Source organism: Doryrhamphus excisus, linkage group LG15, assembly GCF_037039965.1.
Source record: "Doryrhamphus excisus strain RoL-2023G ecotype Guam linkage group LG15, RoL_Dexc_Guam_v1.1, whole genome shotgun sequence".
In the NCBI taxonomy this organism is placed as follows: Eukaryota; Metazoa; Chordata; class Actinopteri; order Syngnathiformes; family Syngnathidae; genus Doryrhamphus; species Doryrhamphus excisus.
In genome coordinates, this window is record NC_136371.1 from 14,795,099 (window position 1) to 14,813,214 (window position 18,116).

Below are 18,116 nucleotides of genomic sequence, written 5' to 3' on the forward strand. Positions count from 1 at the left end.
AGGCGATGGACTTCAGATGAGAAGATTGAGTCCCTTCATGGTTGAGTTCCTTTCTTAGCATTTGAAATGATAATGTGTAAAAATGTGCTTGCACATGATCATTGTGGAACTTGTCCTTTATTGTCTGGGTCCACAACTCAATACAAAGGGCCTGCTGGAGCCTATCCCAGGTGACTTTGGGCGGGGTACACAGATAGACAAACAACCATTCGCACTCACATTCATACCTATGTATGGACAATTTGGAGTCGCCAATTAACCTAGCATGTTTTTGGAATGGAAGAGGAAACCAGAGCACCAGGAGAAAACCGGATCCGGAGGTACTAACCCAGGTCCTCCCAATCTCCCCACAGTGTGGTGAACATGCTCACCACTTGGCCACTCAACCCAAAAGTGATATACATTTACTTAAAATGAGACTTATTTACTTGGACAACTCTTTTTAATTTGTGTCATATGTGGACAATGTACAAAAAATGCACATATGTTGGCAGGTCTATGAATAAAACACTCCATGAATGTCACTGGTTCAATGCTTTTCCACCACTGTATGTTTAAAGTACATTTGTGCCACACACATATACAGTATTTAACATCACACAGCTTTGACATCAATGAGTAGTGTTTTACAAAAAACAACACTTAACAAGTCTTCTGTGTCGTATATCCACGCCTTACTTCAAAAGGCTTTGGCTCATTTAAAATAAATAGCTAATTAAAATAAATGAAATGGCTTGTTGTTTCTAAAAATTATGGATACAAACCTGTCAGGAAATACACGAGTGAATGAAAAAAAATGTGAGTATGAAAGAAAAAAAAAACAATACAAGGAAAAATAGGAAAATAAAAAAACAAGCATTCATCCAAGCTTTATACATTCATTCAAAGAATCCATTTTGTGTGTGGAGCAGGGGCAGTGATTCCATGAATGTAGATGATCGGGCGAAAAACCCATCCAGCCAGGAGGAAGTCAGAAAAAGGGGAAAGGAGTCCTCAATCACCACGCTCAGGGAACACATACTCTGTAAGCAGTATCAAAACAAAAATGGTCTGGCTTAGGATAAGAGTTTTAAAATCATCAATAATTCCGATGCCCAATAAACCATCCATTACATCTCAACGACTTTATGAACTGCTTCAGGAGGGTGGTTAAAGACCACATCACCTCCATACTCCCCCCATTGCTCAACCCGTTCCAATTCACATACCAGCCAAACCTCTCCCCTGTGGTCCCAGTATTGACCCCTGGGGTACGCCACAAGCCATATCCAAACATGACGATGTACTGTATGTTCTCTCAGCTTGACAAATTGCTTCCTGTTTGTTCAGTAACTTTCCACCTGAATCAAAACCACCCCACCAATACTATACCCTTCTCGTTTATTGACGAAGATATTATATGATCGTCAATTCCTAAATTCAATGCTCTTGACATATGCAACAGGTGTAGAGCAACGCTCCTCAAACATGAAAAAAAGAGCACCTCAGCTCCCATGAGCAACACTTTTCCACAGAAAAACTGCCTGGAACAGAACCAAGGCTTAGTGTAGAGCATCAATCTGTCTCAACCTATTGGGTTGAGACTTTCCATCAGCTTGTTTCAGTTCCAGTTGCAATGTTATATCAAAGGGACTAATTCACAGCAGCTCCCAGAAGGCGAGGCTTTTGATACAAAGCAGAGTGAGGGTTTGCTTGCAAAGGTGTGCAAGTTCGTGTCATTTTACCTTCATCAGGGGTGTCCACCTGCTGTATGTTCACAATGGGAGGGGGCGGGGCCTTCCTCTTGGGTTTTCTTAAATTTGAGGCAGCAGGTCTCTGCAGAGAAACAACAGTTGAACCCGACAATAATGAACCTCTTGGTGTTTAACAGCAGCGAATGACAGACCTCGAATCCTCTGAGGTTGTTCAGGTTGTCGGGGATGCTCCGGGACACACCCATGGGGGGCTGTGGAGCTCGCCTCTTTTTGGACATATCTGCCCGTGGGGTGTTTGGGTAAGACAGATTCTGCTTGGTCACACCAACAGAAGTCAGACATTTTTCTGTCCCTTCCTTAGGAGGATAAAACATAAACAAGGAGATTTGAACTCATTCATTTTCAATTTACTTTGTCTACATTTAAAGTGTTTCAAACGGAGTGGGGAAGAAAGACAAAGAAGCCAAAACGGAAGGAGAACCTTTTTTTTGCACTTGCTCTTAGCCATGCCATGTTGGCTCAGTAGCCAGCCTCCATGCAGTATGAAAGGTAATGTAATCTAACCTCATGTCTCATAACATTACCGATGCCTAGTGACCAGAATACTACATGGCCAGCCTCCATGTAGTATGAAAGGTAATGTAATCTAACCTCATGTCTCATAACATTACCGATGACTAGTGACCAGAATACTACATGACCTTTAGTAAACGTTAACGCCCCTTGTAAATAAATGGCTTCTTCCCTGAAATCAACATTTTAGAAGTGAAAACTCTGCGGAAAAAAAGCACAAAACCGCTCCACTCATCACTCTTCTCCGTGGTTGTGCTGGATGCATGCCAGATCGCCCCTCCCTCCCCTTGCCTTAGTAACCATCGAATCACATCATGCAGAATTTGTGGAAATAGATAAAATGACCCATTAGAAAACAAGCAATATGCCTGGATTAGCCTGCTGCTGTGTTTAATGTAACTGTCATGAACAGATGATGTGTCCCACAAAGTGGCATACGTGGTGAATGATGCGCATGTGCTAAATTAGCTGATTTTTGCTGATTTTTAAAAACAATAATTGTCCATATCAAACAGCATGATTTATTAATTTATATATTTTTGAAAAAAACATGAAGTGACGAGGGACGACTATAAATCTGGATCATTGTGACTGCAGCTTTTTATGCTCGTATTTTTTCAACAACAGACTTAAGGAATCCAATATTATACTCACTGCATCACATCTCGTCATGTCGTCACATTTTCCTGCTGGAAAATGTGGATTGAATTACCTTGTGAGACAGTGCCCTCTGCTGGATTTTACCATCAAACCACTCAAAAGAAGGGAAACCAACACGCCGAGTACACGGCCTGAGAATACAATGAAGAACTGGCTCCAAAGAAAGTGCAGATCTACTGCACCAAAGCATATGATTTTTATAATCAAGGTGAAGATCTCAGAGTCGAGCCATTCCTCCTTCACATGGAAAGGTTTGTATGCTAATTTGTAAAATGCTACGAGGCTAATGCTAGCATTGCTAGCATGCTAACATTGGCATAGTAGCATGGTCATGGACATTAAATCCTCAGCCTATGGAAAAGCAAAAAAAGGAAATCAACTTGTTTAAACTTCAGGCAGAGGACCACGTAGCCTAATGGATAAGGCGTCTGACTTCGGATCAGAAGACTGAAGGTTCGCGTCCCTTCGTGGTTGGTTTATGTCTACATCCATACTTGACTTGATGAGGGACGCCTAAACTGTTCATATCTGTATACTATACTGTTGTGATTCTGATGTCTTTGTATTCATTTCCTCAATGTCCAGATATCAAAACTCCATTCTTGACAGAGATTTCTTTCAAAGTTCTACGTTGGCATGTATTCCTTTGTCCAACCTGGCTATGGGAATTAGAGGCCATTCATCTCATCACTCTTAAGTCCTTATAGACTGAGGTACCGCTGCCCCAAATTTGCAGAATAGCATCATTCTTTTGTCACACAGCTTTTGGCTGTACAGCAGATTTACTGTAAATGTTTGTCTCTCACAATTTACAGGAAACAAATCCTTCACATACCATTTCAGCTTTTTTCTTCAGTCTTTGGAACAAGCTGAGAAACCCAGTGATCTCCTTCTGTTTTGTTGTTTTCACAGGCATATCTTCCAAATGTTGTACAGGAGCCAGATAGTCTGTTGACACACACGATTGGCGCAAATTAGCTACTGCATTTTGTGACGCACATTTATGTACTTTCCGTCAGAAAGCTTTTCAGCCTCACCTGCTTCAGGCGTACAGGGCTGGTATTGATCAACCAATGGACGCGCCGTGCCTCGAGCGTACACTTCCCTTAGCCCGTGCTCATTTAAAGTCTTGGCGACGTCCAGCAGCTCTTTGGACTGATCGTCTCTCAGAAGGACCGTTGTCTCCGCCCTTAATTCACACTTGTCACATAACACCGGGAGAAGCATCTCAAGGGGCACCTGCGGGCTGACTCTCACAACAGTTTTGTGGGACTTGTTGTAATTGATCAAAAGACGAACGGTCACCTGCAAAGTTTGAGAAAGAAAATACGTCTGAAGAACAGTAGAGTCTATTTGTCCTTATAGTATGTCGTAAACCCAGTGGGTGATTGGATGGGACAGTTCCTGTTCCGTACAGATACAGGTATTCTCCCACATTTTCGGTTATGTCGATGTAGTCAACCAGCAACAGGGATGTCGACTTAAGAGGGTTCCATGGTATTAACAAACAATGTTCACCTCAGGCATGTCTGGCCTTCTGATTTTGTCCTCCATCCCATGAGATATCAACACAATCTGCCTTCAGTGAACCGAATGGGGCGTTCAAGTTGACAATTCTTGTTTGGAGAGAGATATTTGACTCTCCAGTCACATATGTCCAACGGGTTACTAAAAAAAACAGAAAAACAAGAAGTATACAGTTGAAATTAGGCCAATTATTGCCCATTCAAGACCAAATGAACCTGTTATGGGGTACCTACCTGGCTAAGACTATCAGCAGATTTTGGTTCTTCTCCCATGAGTTTTCCAGCTTCGTCACCGGAAATGATCATCCTCCTGTCAGGTCAGCCTCCTATGAGATATACCAAATATCAACAGTGTCCATTTTGATTCGAGTCAGACCCGAGTCACAATTTCGAATACTTTGGAATTTAATTGACAATATCAACTCGACTTGGGGGCTGTACGGTGGACAAGTGGTTAGCGTGCAGGCTTCACAGTTAGGATACCGGAGTTCAATTCCACCCTCGGCCATCTCTGTGTGGAGTTTGCATGTTCTCCGTGAGTGGGTTTTGTCCGGGTACTCCGGTTTCCTCCCACATTCCAAAAACATTCTAGGTTTCAAAATTGCGACTCCAAATTGTCCATAGGTATGAATGTGAGTGTGAATGGTTGTTTGTCTATATGTGCCCTGTGATTGGCTGGCCACCAGTCCAGGGTGTACCCCGTGCCTCTCGCCCGAAGACAGCTGGGATAGACTCCAGCACGGCCGCGACCCTCGTGAGGATAAGTGGTAGAAAATGAATGAATTAACTTGACTTGGACTTTGACATCAATGACTCAGGACTTAAATGTAACTTTATTCAGAAGACTTGAAAATACTTGAGCTTTTTAGTACATGTGTTGAGTAAAATGTATTTCCATTAAAAGTATTCAACTGACGTGATCGTCATTTCCAGTCAGAGAACATACAGTATTTTCCTATATAATCTGCCTGATTGAATGCATCTATTAACGTCCAATCAGGTTGAAAAACGAAAACGATGGAGTGGATCACATTTCTGCGCACTGACTGAATCCTGAATGCTATGTTAAAATGGCATTTTGTTTGGGAGACAGTAAACAGTGCTTATGATTTTGACATTTGGACTTGAGACTTGACTTGAGATTAAAGACCACTCCTGCCAAGTACACTAAGACAAAATTGATGTAAAATCTCTGCATTTACATGCTTACATGTTTTCACCCAAAGTCAGCTGGGATAGGCTCCAGCATACACCCCCCCCGACCCTAGTGAGAATCAGCGGCATAGAAAATAGATAGTTGGATGTTTAACAAAGTTACTTTCAGGAACATCATGTGTTTATCCAATCCAACAATTCAACATTTCCAAAAGGAGAAGGAAAAAGCATTTAATCCTACCCTTTCATCTTTCTCAGCAAGTACTGATAGTATTCAGTACTTCCTATAGTCCTATAGTACTGATAGGATTAATGCCTTTAAAAGAGTATCTCTGTCCATGACTTACATTTCAAACGTCAACATCCACAAGCTTTGAAAGCAAATTAGGGTCACATCTAATCATATATATCTCATTAATAATCCATTTATTTTTACAATCTGCCAAGGGGTAGGAAAAAATGTGGACCCAGGGCCACACTTTGGACACCCCCGCCCTAGACAGTCTACATATAGTGTTTTTTTTTTTTTACCTGTGTCCACTCGTCCCACTTTCTTGCAAAGTGTCCACGCTGTAGAGGCTCTAGACAGGCAAAGGGTTGTGTCCCCTCTAATCCCTGTTTACCAGACGGCGTCCTGGATGACACGCCTCTAAAACACCCTGCCTGGTCATGTGACACTTTTACATGAGCAAGCGCATACGTTTCCCTCTACACAGGCTTTAGCCAGGGTTCAAGTTGTACAAGAAAAAGACTGGATGAACTGCAAATGTGGGTATATTCCTGCATTACACAGATTAGGGGATTATCTTGTACAAAGACGACACTAAGGAACGAGACAAATGCCAGTTATGATCTCACACTTAGTGTCTTGTAAAGTGTCCACTGACTGGATAATCCTGTAATCTCACTCTCAGGTCATTCGTGAACATCTACGGGGCTGCAGAACGTTTAAAAAGATTACAATTTTATAAGCAGTGTAATGTTTGGCGGCTCTCAACTATTTTTTTTTACGGGAAAAGGAGGCAAAATGGCTCTTTTGATGGAAAAGGTCTTGGAAAATTGGATTAAAAGACTCCAAATTGTCCATAGGTATGAATGTGAGTGTGAATGGTTGTTTGTCTATATGTGCCCTGTGATTGGCTGGCCACCAGTCCAGGGTGTACCCTGCCTCTTGCCCGAAGACAGCTGGGATAGGCTCCAGCACCCCCGCGACCCTTGTGAGGATAAGCGTTAGAAAATGAATGAATGAATGTACTACATAAATAGGTAATTATTTATCAATTAAATATTAATGATATTAAAGTGTCCAGACAATAGGGCCGACTTGTACATATAGTGATGACAATGTGAGAGAATATTCTTCAGTCAAACAAAAGACCCGTCTTTTGTGCACATGTACTGCCTTAGTGTATTGTAGTGTATTGTACTCCATTCTATTAGCTATTGTATCGGGCATGTATTGTCTTTTCCAAGGAGAAACAGTACCGAGTGTCAAGCTGTCTGCAGTTATTTGACAAAGGAAAAGCATTTTTTGGTTCTTAGAAGCTTAGAAACCAGAAGAACAAGAAAAAAAGTCACTACATTTGTCAAAGGCTGACGTAAAATGGCATCGTGAAGAGGCAAAGTAACAAGTAACAATTTGACCTGTGATGTCAGTTTCCGAGCCAACCTGTGAAAATTCCACTCAGGTGCTGGAAAGAAGAGCGTGCTTGTCAAGACAACCTTTAAACTTATCGAGCTGTGTGTGTTTTTGTAACATAACCACCTAACTGCTGCCATCCTCTCATCCTGCTGCCCGTACTAAAACATACCAACTCAGGAAGTGTTCACCCAGTTACCGATTTTACATTTTTCATAAAAAAAAATTCCCATGAGCACAATGTCATTCACACCACAGGAGATCTCCCAAATTCATCACATTACTGCTAATGAAAGTCACAGCTTGATGCCAATACTTTCCATCAACTAAGAGCTCATCTTTACAAAAGAATTTGTCACCTACTGCCTTTTATTTTGTCTTATTTATTTATTTATCTTGTGGAATTTCATCATTTAATGCATTGTTGCATTGTTGAATCATGGTAATGATTCTGAGTTAATCAAATTTTAATTGAATACTAATACATTGGAACCTTGGTTGGGGTCCACCCTGATTAGCGTGTTTTTCAGTCAAAAACTTTGACAACATGGCGTGTGTCTTAAATTACATGTATTAAACAATTACAAAAGCATATTGATACACATAAATGACAAATGAAAGGGATAAATGACTGTTCCCAAAGACACTATAAGTATATGGCAGCCAGATCAACAAGAACACCACTTTCCTGTTTTGCCATGAGTTATTTATTGAATTCAATTGTGTTTCTCACCTCAGAAACCCAAAAAAGAAAGTTGCAAGTGCCAGTATTTTGATAAAGATGGTGAGAAATTGTTGAATTTAAGAAATGGCTCATTACAAAACATGCAGGTGTGCCCCTGTTGATTTTACCGCCACATTCTTAAATAAGAATAAAAGGTAAACGGCACATGTCACAGCGAAGCGTGACACATATAACCGCCACGCAACTTTCAAAAAACATAACAAAAACAAATATGGCTAGCTGGGTAAATGCTAGGTACTTTTCCATCAAGTAGTCATGACGCAAGGCACCGGGGTGCAATGTGCAGCTCTTGCCAGCCGGTGGCGACATTTCCTAAGGCACTTCCAATTTGATGTAAAAGGAGGTACTTTTATGTGCTCTCCTTGATCATACATACTATCGTAACTCCGTATTAGATTTTAAAATGTTTTATTTATTTTTTTACGAATGGAAATGTTGTTTTCTAAAGCAAACGGGCACATACTGTGCTCTAAATGTGCCTCCCTCCCCAGCTGACAGCAAGTGTCCTCCTGAGGAGTGCCTGTTGATGTAGAAAGGTACATCCACTGCCACCATTGCACGTCCATGATGCTCAACCAACCGGAAGTGGCAAAGATTGATTTCTCCTCGGCAGCCAAAGGAGACTAAATAAAGAAGACGTCCCCGAAAAGAACAAAACACGTCCATTTTTCAAAAGGATGTTTGAAAATGTTCGCATCTGTCATGTCCGTCAAACCTGTGGTAGAAAACCCCAACTCTTCTCTCGGATATGGGATGGTGAGTACCTGTCATCATCATCTTATATTCCACCAACAGCAGCACTTGTAGCACTTGTTGTGACTGTTTAAGCATGGCTACAGCGTACAGATGCTCTTATAGGAAGTTGGTACAAAATGGATGTTAAATCTGTTGCGCGTGCATTGTCTTTTGGCGGCGAAGGCGCGTGGCCCGTCCATAAATCAATTAAATCAACCAAAACCGCACTCACAAATAAATATATTGAAACGAATCCACGCTTGTATAAATATCCAAACGATATATTTAGTTTAAATGGCTAAAGTTGAATGCATGATGTCTTCACTCGGCGAGGTGTAAATAGTTAATAACGTTGACGAGGACAAAATGGACGAAAAATAACCTGCCAGCTATCATTGCTTCAGGCATTCGTTGTGGACAATAAGCATTGATGGTTGAATACACGGTACTGCATAGGGACTGGTTGTGTTGTCATAGAGAACAAATGGTCTATTTTGGGGCAATTGTCTGCTGCCTTTTATAGATGTATTGTGAGCAAATAGACACATCTGGCAAGGACACGCCCAGACTCATTCACATCCATTCAGAGGTTCTCTCTTAACAAAAACCTTTTGAAATATACTATGTATGGCCTTTTCAAATGTCGTCAGTGACTTTGAATTTGCAGCAGGTGATATTAGAGTGCATCCCATTTTCTGTAACCTATGGATCCATACAGTCACAGCTATCTCTTTTCAATAGCTTATATTTTTGGTTAGCAGCGATTGTCAGTATTTTCCACAGGACTGGTATTTGTGGTGGGAAGGTGGCTGGGATTATGCTGACTTTTCATAATTTGCAATGCATTTGCAAAAAACCCCCATCAATTCATTCATTATTTCATTTTGTACCGCTTGTCCTCATGAGGGTTGCCGGTGTGCAGGTCGCCAGTGTGCAGAGCACATATAGACAAACAACCATTCACACTCACATTCATACCTATGGACAATTTGGAGTCGCCAATTAACCTAGCATGTTTTGGAATGGGGGAGGAAACCGGAGTACCTGGACAAAAACCCACGCACAGGGGTTTCATTTCAAAATGTGTTGGTTTGAGTAAGAAATGTGCCATATTTACATACAAAAAAATATTTCTGGTCCTTTAAAAATAGCCAAGAACATGCAAACTCCACACAGAGATGCCCAAGGGTGTAATTGAACTCGGGTCTCCTAGCTGTGTGGCTTGCGCCCTAACCACTCATCAGCAGTGCAGCCAATATTGGTAAATATCAGTATAGTTAATGAAGTGCTGGACAATATGGTTATATTGGACTAAATATATCCGACTAAAAACATGAAAAGTGAAAATAATATGTTTAAGATCTACAAATAAACTCCTTCCCTACCAAGGAGTTAATATCGGGTCGCAGGGGCAGCAGTCTTGGTAGGGAAGCCCAGACTTTCCGGTCCCCTGGCCACCTCCTCCAGCTCCACCGGGAGGACACCAAGGCCTTGCCAGGCCAGCTTTGAGACATAATCCCTCCAGCTTGTCCTCAGTCTGCCTTTTCCGGGCTGAGCATGCCCGGAAGACCTCACCAGGGAGGTGTCCGGGAGGCATCCAGACTAGATGCCCGAGCCACCTCAACTGGCTCCTTTAGATGTGAAGGAGAAGCAGCTGTACTCTGAGCTCCTCCTGGATGATTGAGCTCCTGAGCTCCTGATCTCTTAGGGTGAGTCCAGCTACCCTTTGGAGGAAACTAATCTCAGACGCTTGTATCCACCATCTTCTTCTTTCGGTGATGACCCAAAGCTCATGACCACAGGTGAGGGTGGGAACGAATATCAACTGGTAAATTGAGAGCTTTGCCTTCCGGATCAGCTCTCTCTTCACCACGACGGTCCGGTACAGCGGACGCTGCCACCTTCCCTTACTCGTGAACAACACACCGAGATACTTGAACTCCACCAGGGGCAGGACCTCATTCCCAACCCGGAGGGAACACTCCACCCTTTTCCGACTGAGAACCATGGCCTCTGATTTAGAGGAGCTAAGTCATTCATAGCGCATAGGCATAGGCATGTCCTCACAAACCGCTAACCAGTCTCCTCCTGAACTTAAACAAGTCTGGGACAAATTGTCCATTCATGGACAAAAGCACAGAGTCTATGCTGGTAAACAAATACAAAAAATACTTCAAATATGTCATCACCAATACACCTGACCGACATTGCTGCTTATATCTTCGAATTAGTGACGAATATTCACCGGTGATCAGCGGTACAACAGTGCTTGTAAAGTTGACGGTCAGCCAAATGTAACGATCGTAAATAGAATGGCTCGGTCATTAAGGGTTCACACAACCCCAAATATCTACACTACATCATTATCTGGAGCAATACTTATTTAATAACATGACAAAAATATAAAACCTTTCAAGTAAAATACATACTACAATACTACAACTCACCATAGAACTTCTTCTCCTCAGTGCATATCTGAAGTCTGATTGGCTAAAAAGAAGCCCTGGCTTATCATTGGTGCTAGCCAAATGCTGAACTGTATTGTATTTGTTTACTGAGTAGATGCATAACAACACTTTGTGTCTGCCACTTAACGTGGACAGTGTTGGTAATCCATACAAATTACATATACTGTACATGTACTGGTACACCGCTAAAACTTTCACTAACTATAAATGATGAATAAAAATAATAAATGGTAGATAGACTGACGGGTTCCCCAGTAAGGCCACCAGCAGTCTGGTGTTGTAATTGCCAGAGATATGAGCAGATTGCAGCAGTGTGCAACAGAAAGTGTGGAGGCGATCATACAGTAGGTTCGTGCAAAGTGGAGAAGATGTTCAGTGCTGTAACTGTGGTAGACGATTTTCCCAGTTATTACATGGGATAATGTGGGATAAGGCAAGGTGTATTACAATGCTTGTGTCAACAGCAGTAATGGTACTCTACTAAGATGATGATGGAGGTCTGCTTTTAACTAGGGATGCTCTGATCAAGGTTTTATGCTGCCGATTCCGATCCCAATCATTTTTCAGGGATTTTCAAGCATATTAAATGCAGCAAATTGTACTTCCGCTCTAAGAGTTGCAAAGTGAGTGATAAGAATATTGTCTTTCTGTTGGTTTAGACCACACATACACACATAACAAGGATGTTGTTGTGATGTTTGGAGTGTCCCTGAATGCATCTTGCAGTAGTCTAATGAAAATGAGGAAGCATAATTACTGAAATGATTTAGCTACCGCCATTACTTACTTATTGCTACTACTTATAAGAGAATAAATTCAATGTCCAGGTTGCAGGGTTTATTAGTACTTCCATTACTATTAGAGCTATCAACTATTTGTGTTTTATTTATTACTTTGTTTATTGTACACTCAAACAGTGTGGTCATTGTCTTTATGCTATTTTATGGTCACGGTGGTGATGGATATAAAGGCATAAAGTCGGAATAGTATAACGGGAAGGAGACCCCAGTGATACAGGGTCAGGCAAAATGATCTGACACATTTGTAGGTTAAATAAAAGACAAATAAAGTAAAGAAACAAAAAAGTGTTTTTATTTTTGTAAGTAGTAAAAGTACATATAATGCCATTTTGCTTTGTTTCTTTATAATGCCATTGTTTTTTGTTTCTTTTTTTGGACTGGTGAACATTGTGCCTCCATTGTGGAAACATTTCTCAAAACAAACAAATCTGTAACTGCAACTCAACGAGCATTAGACATGGACATAATGGCAAAAAGACATGATGGCAAAAAGAGAATAAAATGTTCAGTGACACTTGAAAAAGTTACTGCATACCCCATGAACGTGATATACACCTGTAGCTTCGCTGTTGGATAAAAACGAGCTCCAAACTAACCGCATTGCTTGTTTGTTTTCTGAGCCCGCCACCATTTTGCAATTTTATCTTCACACTCCCCCCATCACTTCTCCTCAGTAAACATCCAATCAGTGTTAGTATGCAAATGAGCAAAGACGCCACGAAACAAAGATTAATAAAACGTTAGTTGGTTGTTAAAATCTGCATGTAGGATATTTTATGACAAAGTGCAATCCACTTCTCCAGGTTGAGGGCTGGACACACAGCTAATAAGTAATGCACACTGTTTTTGTTTGTTACACAAAAGGGCTGGCACATTTAAATGTGTGAATGTACAAAGCCCTCTTAAGATTTCTGACTACCCCCCTCCTTCCCCATCACAATCTTTAAGACACTGACTCACATCTTTTTTTCTCTTTGAATGAGATTCATTGGATGAGATAAGCCGATGAGAATACATACTTCATATCGCATGCTGTGGCTGTTTGTAGTTGGCTGAAAAATATGAACTCATTCGTTGGCATCGTACTTTCAGCCGCTGTCAGGATGAGTTCCCATTATATATGATGTCTTTGATCTGATATCAGATGTGATGGCACAATGAATACAAAAACGTACATGCTGGTTCAGACAGTTCCATCTGAAAGCCTATCTGTACATTCATTTTAATATGTGTACAATTTTGATATAAACATTTAGTTTTTATTTGCAGAAATCTCTCTTGGAAGTGCACAAAATGCATGCATGTAGAGAAATGTCATGAACAGTAGCAGAAATGGACTTCTGCATCACAGTTCCTTGGAAACGACAAGGCAGACCATTATAAGCAGTGTGGGTAAAGGTTTGGCTTTTACAGTTAACCTGTAAGGTCCCATATAAACAAAGCACCACGGCCAGCATTGCCACAGTTGCTTATTATAAGCAATTTTGGACTTGCTTTTTTATTGGTTTTGTTCCCCTCATGTCAGCGAGCTGCTTGTTTTTGTCACCAGACCTGGCAACATGTTTTTGAATGAGAAAAACGTATACAAGCCACATTGTGCTATCTCTGTTGAAGTGATTACAATTACCTGCCAGACACAACTGTTGCCCTTTATTCAATGAATGCATCCTGACCTGGATGGCAAGCCATTTGAAGTGTGATGGCTACTTTGTTACCCTCTGTTACCCTCAGACCCTTTGGCTGCCTTCATTCACATGTACTGTAGAAATCACATGTACATGTATAAATATGTCGTTAATAGCTACGAACGGTAGGCACAGTTGTTGTTTTTCTCCACATTCATGTGTGACCGTAGCTACATAGCTTACATAGATATACAGTATATTGGCTACTCGCATTGTGCATACAGAGAACATTTAGCAATGTCATGATTGTTAATCATGAGCCATTTGGGCCATTCCAGGGGTACACGTATCGAAAACGGATGGATGGATTTCCGTACGCCTGAAAGCCAAAATGTGCATATGGATGAAAATATTCAGACTTTTAAACATTCATGCAGTTGGTGTTTTGTAGATCTTACACCTTGAGTAGACGTGTGCGCACACAATCCACCTCACGTCACACCCTCACCTTGCTTCCACTCCACCGCCAAGTGACTCATGAATGTCCATATTTAAACAGCCTTCATTGCGTTGTTCTATCATTCCAATTACAGCTGGTCAAAAGACTTTGAGGACAAACAGGAATGGCATAACAAATAAAAGAAAGGTGATTGAGTTACACCACTACATGCAAATGCCTCAAGGCCAATTATGCAAATTTGACAATTATGCCATTAGATAATTGGGTCAGTGTCTCCATCAGTCGCTGCTTTTTTGTCCTCCGGCAAGAGACTTCACTCACATTTCCTCCAGTGACGCCTCCACATTATGGTATACTCTAAATGTGAATGAATGGAATGCAACGTTTCTGAAAGATAATGCAATTTAATTTGGAGGTCATAACGCAGCCCTGCATGGTACTTGTAGGTACCGAAAGCTCAAACCAAGAATCGGTAGTAATAGTAGAAGAGGTCACCCACGTACGAGTGATGCAACAAAGTCCATCCATTCATTTTCTACCACTTATCCTCACGAGGGTTGCGGGTATGCTTTAGCCTATCCCAGCTGACTTCAGGCGAGAGACGGGTACACCCTGGACTGGTGGCCAGCCAATCACAGGGCACATATAGACAAACAACCATTCACACTCACATTCATACCTATGGACAATTTGGAGTCGTCAATTAACCTAGCATGTTTTTGGAATGTGGGAGGAAAGCCAGTACCCAGTACCCTGTACCTGGAGAAAACCCATGCACGCACAGGGAGAACATCCAAAATCCACACAGAGATGCCCAAGCGGAGAATCGAACCAGGTCTAACTATTTGGCCTACATGCTAACCACTCTCCACCGTGCGGCCCGATGCAGCAATGTTTACAACTTAAATATGACCTTTATTGTGGCGTTTTACTTCATGGTTTAGCATAAAATAAATGAATAATAGAGGTGGATGAGAAGTCAGTGACATATTTGCCACTTGACTGTGATATGTCCGGTAAGTGTGCTGGGACACACGCTAATTTGGTAATGTGGCTAGAGGCCAGCACATTTGGTTAATTGTTTTCTGTTGGCCTTTGTAGTGTGCGGATTTGATTATCAAATGTAATTGATCATCAGTAAAAATATTATTAATTACCAGTTTATTAAAGAAAAAAATAGTCAATTTACAGAGGCACCACCCTGAAGCAGGGACAAGCCAACTGCCTGATTGTTGCATCAATATTAGTTTTATGTTCTATGTTCACACTGCAGGTCACTTCCAATTTCATATGTCGCTTTGAGGGGCCTATACGTCTATACCCCCTTAATTTTGTGGATTTTTGTCAGGGCGTTTGGCGAATGGCATTTGGTCTATGAGCAAATACATGTCCTTTTGTCTTGTTGGAGTGGGTGAGCAATGGCGGTTGGGGACTACTTTTTTGTGCCTTAACTTTCGGGCAGACTTTGAGCCACATTAACCTGCAATCATTACTGCTGCGTGAGCAGGCACATCGCTGTGCCCTCTCAATCTCTCTCTCTTATTCTCATCCCTGTCACTGAAATAAACCCCGCATGAAGTCACGTTAACATCGTAAAGAACTGCCACACATTCAACATTAGTCGTAATTAAGATAACGTTTGCCCTCCACCTGATACGTTAGTAAGGTACATTAACCTTAACCTTACAGATTTGTGCAACATTAAGTTTACCTTGTTGTGGATCTTCTGCTCCATTGGGGAGGAGATGATGCAACTCACAGCATGTGCTGTGGTATGTACAGTAAGTACCGCGTTACAATAGAAACTTGCCTTAACTTTTTTTGTAATTTTGTTTTCCATGTCTTTCGTTGCCTCGCCGCATTCTCCCACAAGGTTACGCAACGCCGCCTCAAGTTGTGCCCCTCCCACGCCTCCACTTCACCATAGAAGGTCAATGCAAGTGACTCAGGAATGTTGCGTCCTTATTTAAAGAGCCTTGATTGCATTGGAATCATGGCTGATTGGAAGACGAGAACGATGAAAAAGTGGACTTTCATGGAAGTGGAGGGAGAAATACTGGAAAAAATACTGGAGCCTATCCCAGCTGTCTTCGGGCGAGAGGCGGAGTACACCCTGGACTGGTGGCCAGCCAATCACAGGGCACATATAGACAAAGAACTATTCACACTCACATTCACCAATTAACCTAGCATGTTTTTGGAATGTGGGCGAAAACCCACACAGAGATGGCCAAGGGTCTCCTAGCTGTGAGGCCTGCATGCTAACCACACACTAGCTACACGAATAAAGGTCATGCATGTAAATAAATGTTTCTATTGGTGACATACTTGACATATGCAATGAAAAATGGAAGGATTCCTTGATTTGAGAAGCCGATGCTCTATCACAAAACTCTCAAAATAATGAAACCTAAGGAGAAAGAACATGTAGTCCAGAATCTCCATCCCTTGTGTCTCTAGTGCTGCCCACACTGATGTATGAATGGGAATGAATGTTTGGTTGTGGTCGCTGAGGCTGTAGGCTCAAATTGGCATCCGTGTTTCACCACCAGTGTGACCGAAGAGTGAATGAAAAATCGGTTCACTGTGAAGCACTTTGGGTACCTTGAAAGGCGCTATATATATGTAAATCTAATCCATTATTACTATTAACGCTTTATTTACTTTTTTTGCTGCAGCTCACTCCCCCAACTGAGCCTCTATCGAATCTCTAAAGGAGCAGGATGACAAGATGGCCCAGCTGCTGGTACCGCCCGGTCCTGACAGCTTCCGCCCCTTCACCCCAGAGTCACTGGCTGCCATTGAGAGGCGCATCGCTGAAGAGCAGGCCCGGCGACCACAGGCAGAGCGTTGCAGCGATAGCGACGACGAAAACGGGCCCAGGCCCAACAGTGACTTGGAGGCAGGGAAGTCACTCCCCTTCATCTATGGGGACATCCCTTCAGGTCTGGTGTCCACTCCTCTGGAGGATATGGACACCTTCTACAGCAATCAGAAGGTCTGTTTTAATCCATCATAAAATGTTCTGACCAGTCACACAGAAAAGCCCTTGTCCAAATATTCCATCAACTATGGACAAATTCATCTGCATCCTTTGAAGGACCCATGTGTGACGGTACTGCTGAAAGCAGCGTGATCAGCGTTAATTCCGATCGTTTAGCCAGCGAAAAAACGTCCAATTTGCGTTGCTTGGTGACATCTTTACCCATACGACCTACCTGCCGACCTGATCTGCAAAGAGAGTGGAAGTAGAAGTAAAAAATGAAGAACAAACAAGCAAAATGTGACATTCATTCATTCATTTTCTACCGCTTATCCTCACGAGGGTCACAGGGGGTGCTGGAGCCTATCCCAGCTGTCTTCGGGCAAGGGCGGGGTACACCCTGGCCAATCACAGGGCACATATAGACAAACAACCATTCACACTCACATTCATACCTATGGACAATTTGGAGTCGCCAATTAACCTAGCATGTTTTTGGAATGTGGGAGAAAACCGGAGTACCCGGAGAAAACCCACGCATGCATGGTGAGAACATGCAAACTCCACACGGAGATGGCCGAGGGTGGGATTGAAGTCGGATCTCCTAGCTGTGAAGTATACGCGCTAAAGACTCGACCGCCGTGCAGCCCAAAATGTGACATTGTGGAGGCAAAATTATTATTTTTTTAATTTTCACCGCCTGCTCACGGTGAACATTGGCCAAGATTGTATTGCTTCGTCAAATTTAGACAGACTTTGTGTGGTGTGATGATGTCAGCAGCCTTCAAATGCACACTGAGAAGGATGCAGACCCCGAATTTGGACATAGCCTTACATTAATTTCATTTGCTCTCAAACACATTTTGAAAAATGCACATACAGTAAACCTCGGATATATCGGACTCGGATATATCGGAAATTCGCTCACAACGGACAGATAACAAAGAACCAATTTTTCTGTAATGCCTTTCCAATAAAAATTCATTGCATATATCGGATTATTTATAACAGATTTCGCCTATTTCGGACAAAATCTCCAGTCCCGTTCCAATG

General features: G+C 42.0%; 2 protein-coding genes across 2 annotated transcripts in view; one reads left to right on the forward strand and one right to left on the reverse strand.

The window, feature by feature from the left end:
* Positions 1-730: 730 nt before the first annotated feature.
* LOC131104912 (cordon-bleu protein-like 1) lies at positions 731-6,469 on the reverse strand. The gene is made up of 8 exons (XM_058052578.2): positions 6,140-6,469; positions 4,688-4,779; positions 4,446-4,595; positions 3,965-4,232; positions 3,763-3,875; positions 1,886-2,050; positions 1,725-1,815; positions 731-1,022 (listed from the first exon to the last, which is right to left on the reverse strand). The coding sequence occupies exons 3-8, from the start codon at positions 4,479-4,481 to the stop codon at positions 994-996; spliced, it is 702 nt and encodes a 233-aa protein (XP_057908561.2). The 5' UTR covers positions 4,482-4,595; positions 4,688-4,779; positions 6,140-6,469; the 3' UTR covers positions 731-993.
* A 1,862-nt stretch (positions 6,470-8,331) lies between these two features.
* The window catches only part of LOC131104885 (sodium channel protein type 2 subunit alpha-like), a 45,760-nt gene continuing 35,975 nt past the window's right edge, over positions 8,332-18,116 (forward strand). The window contains exons 1-2 of the mRNA XM_078796600.1: positions 8,332-8,748; positions 16,759-17,078. Coding sequence (XP_078652726.1) covers positions 16,812-17,078 — 267 coding nt within the window. The 5' untranslated portion in view covers positions 8,332-8,748; positions 16,759-16,811. The remainder of the gene's footprint in view (positions 8,749-16,758; positions 17,079-18,116) is intronic.

Bases quoted from the DNA above. Each gene is read 5' to 3' on its own strand.
- LOC131104912 (XM_058052578.2), bottom strand. From the start codon at position 4,481: ATGGAGGACAAAATCAGAAGGCCAGACATGCCTGAG. The intron at 4,233-4,445 runs GTGAACATTGTT...CAAACTTTGCAG, and splicing joins GAAGGCCAGACATGCCTGAG to GTGACCGTTCGTCTTTTGAT. The intron at 2,051-3,762 runs GTATGTGAAGGA...TATCCTCCTAAG, and splicing joins TGAAGAAAAAAGCTGAAATG to GAAGGGACAGAAAAATGTCT.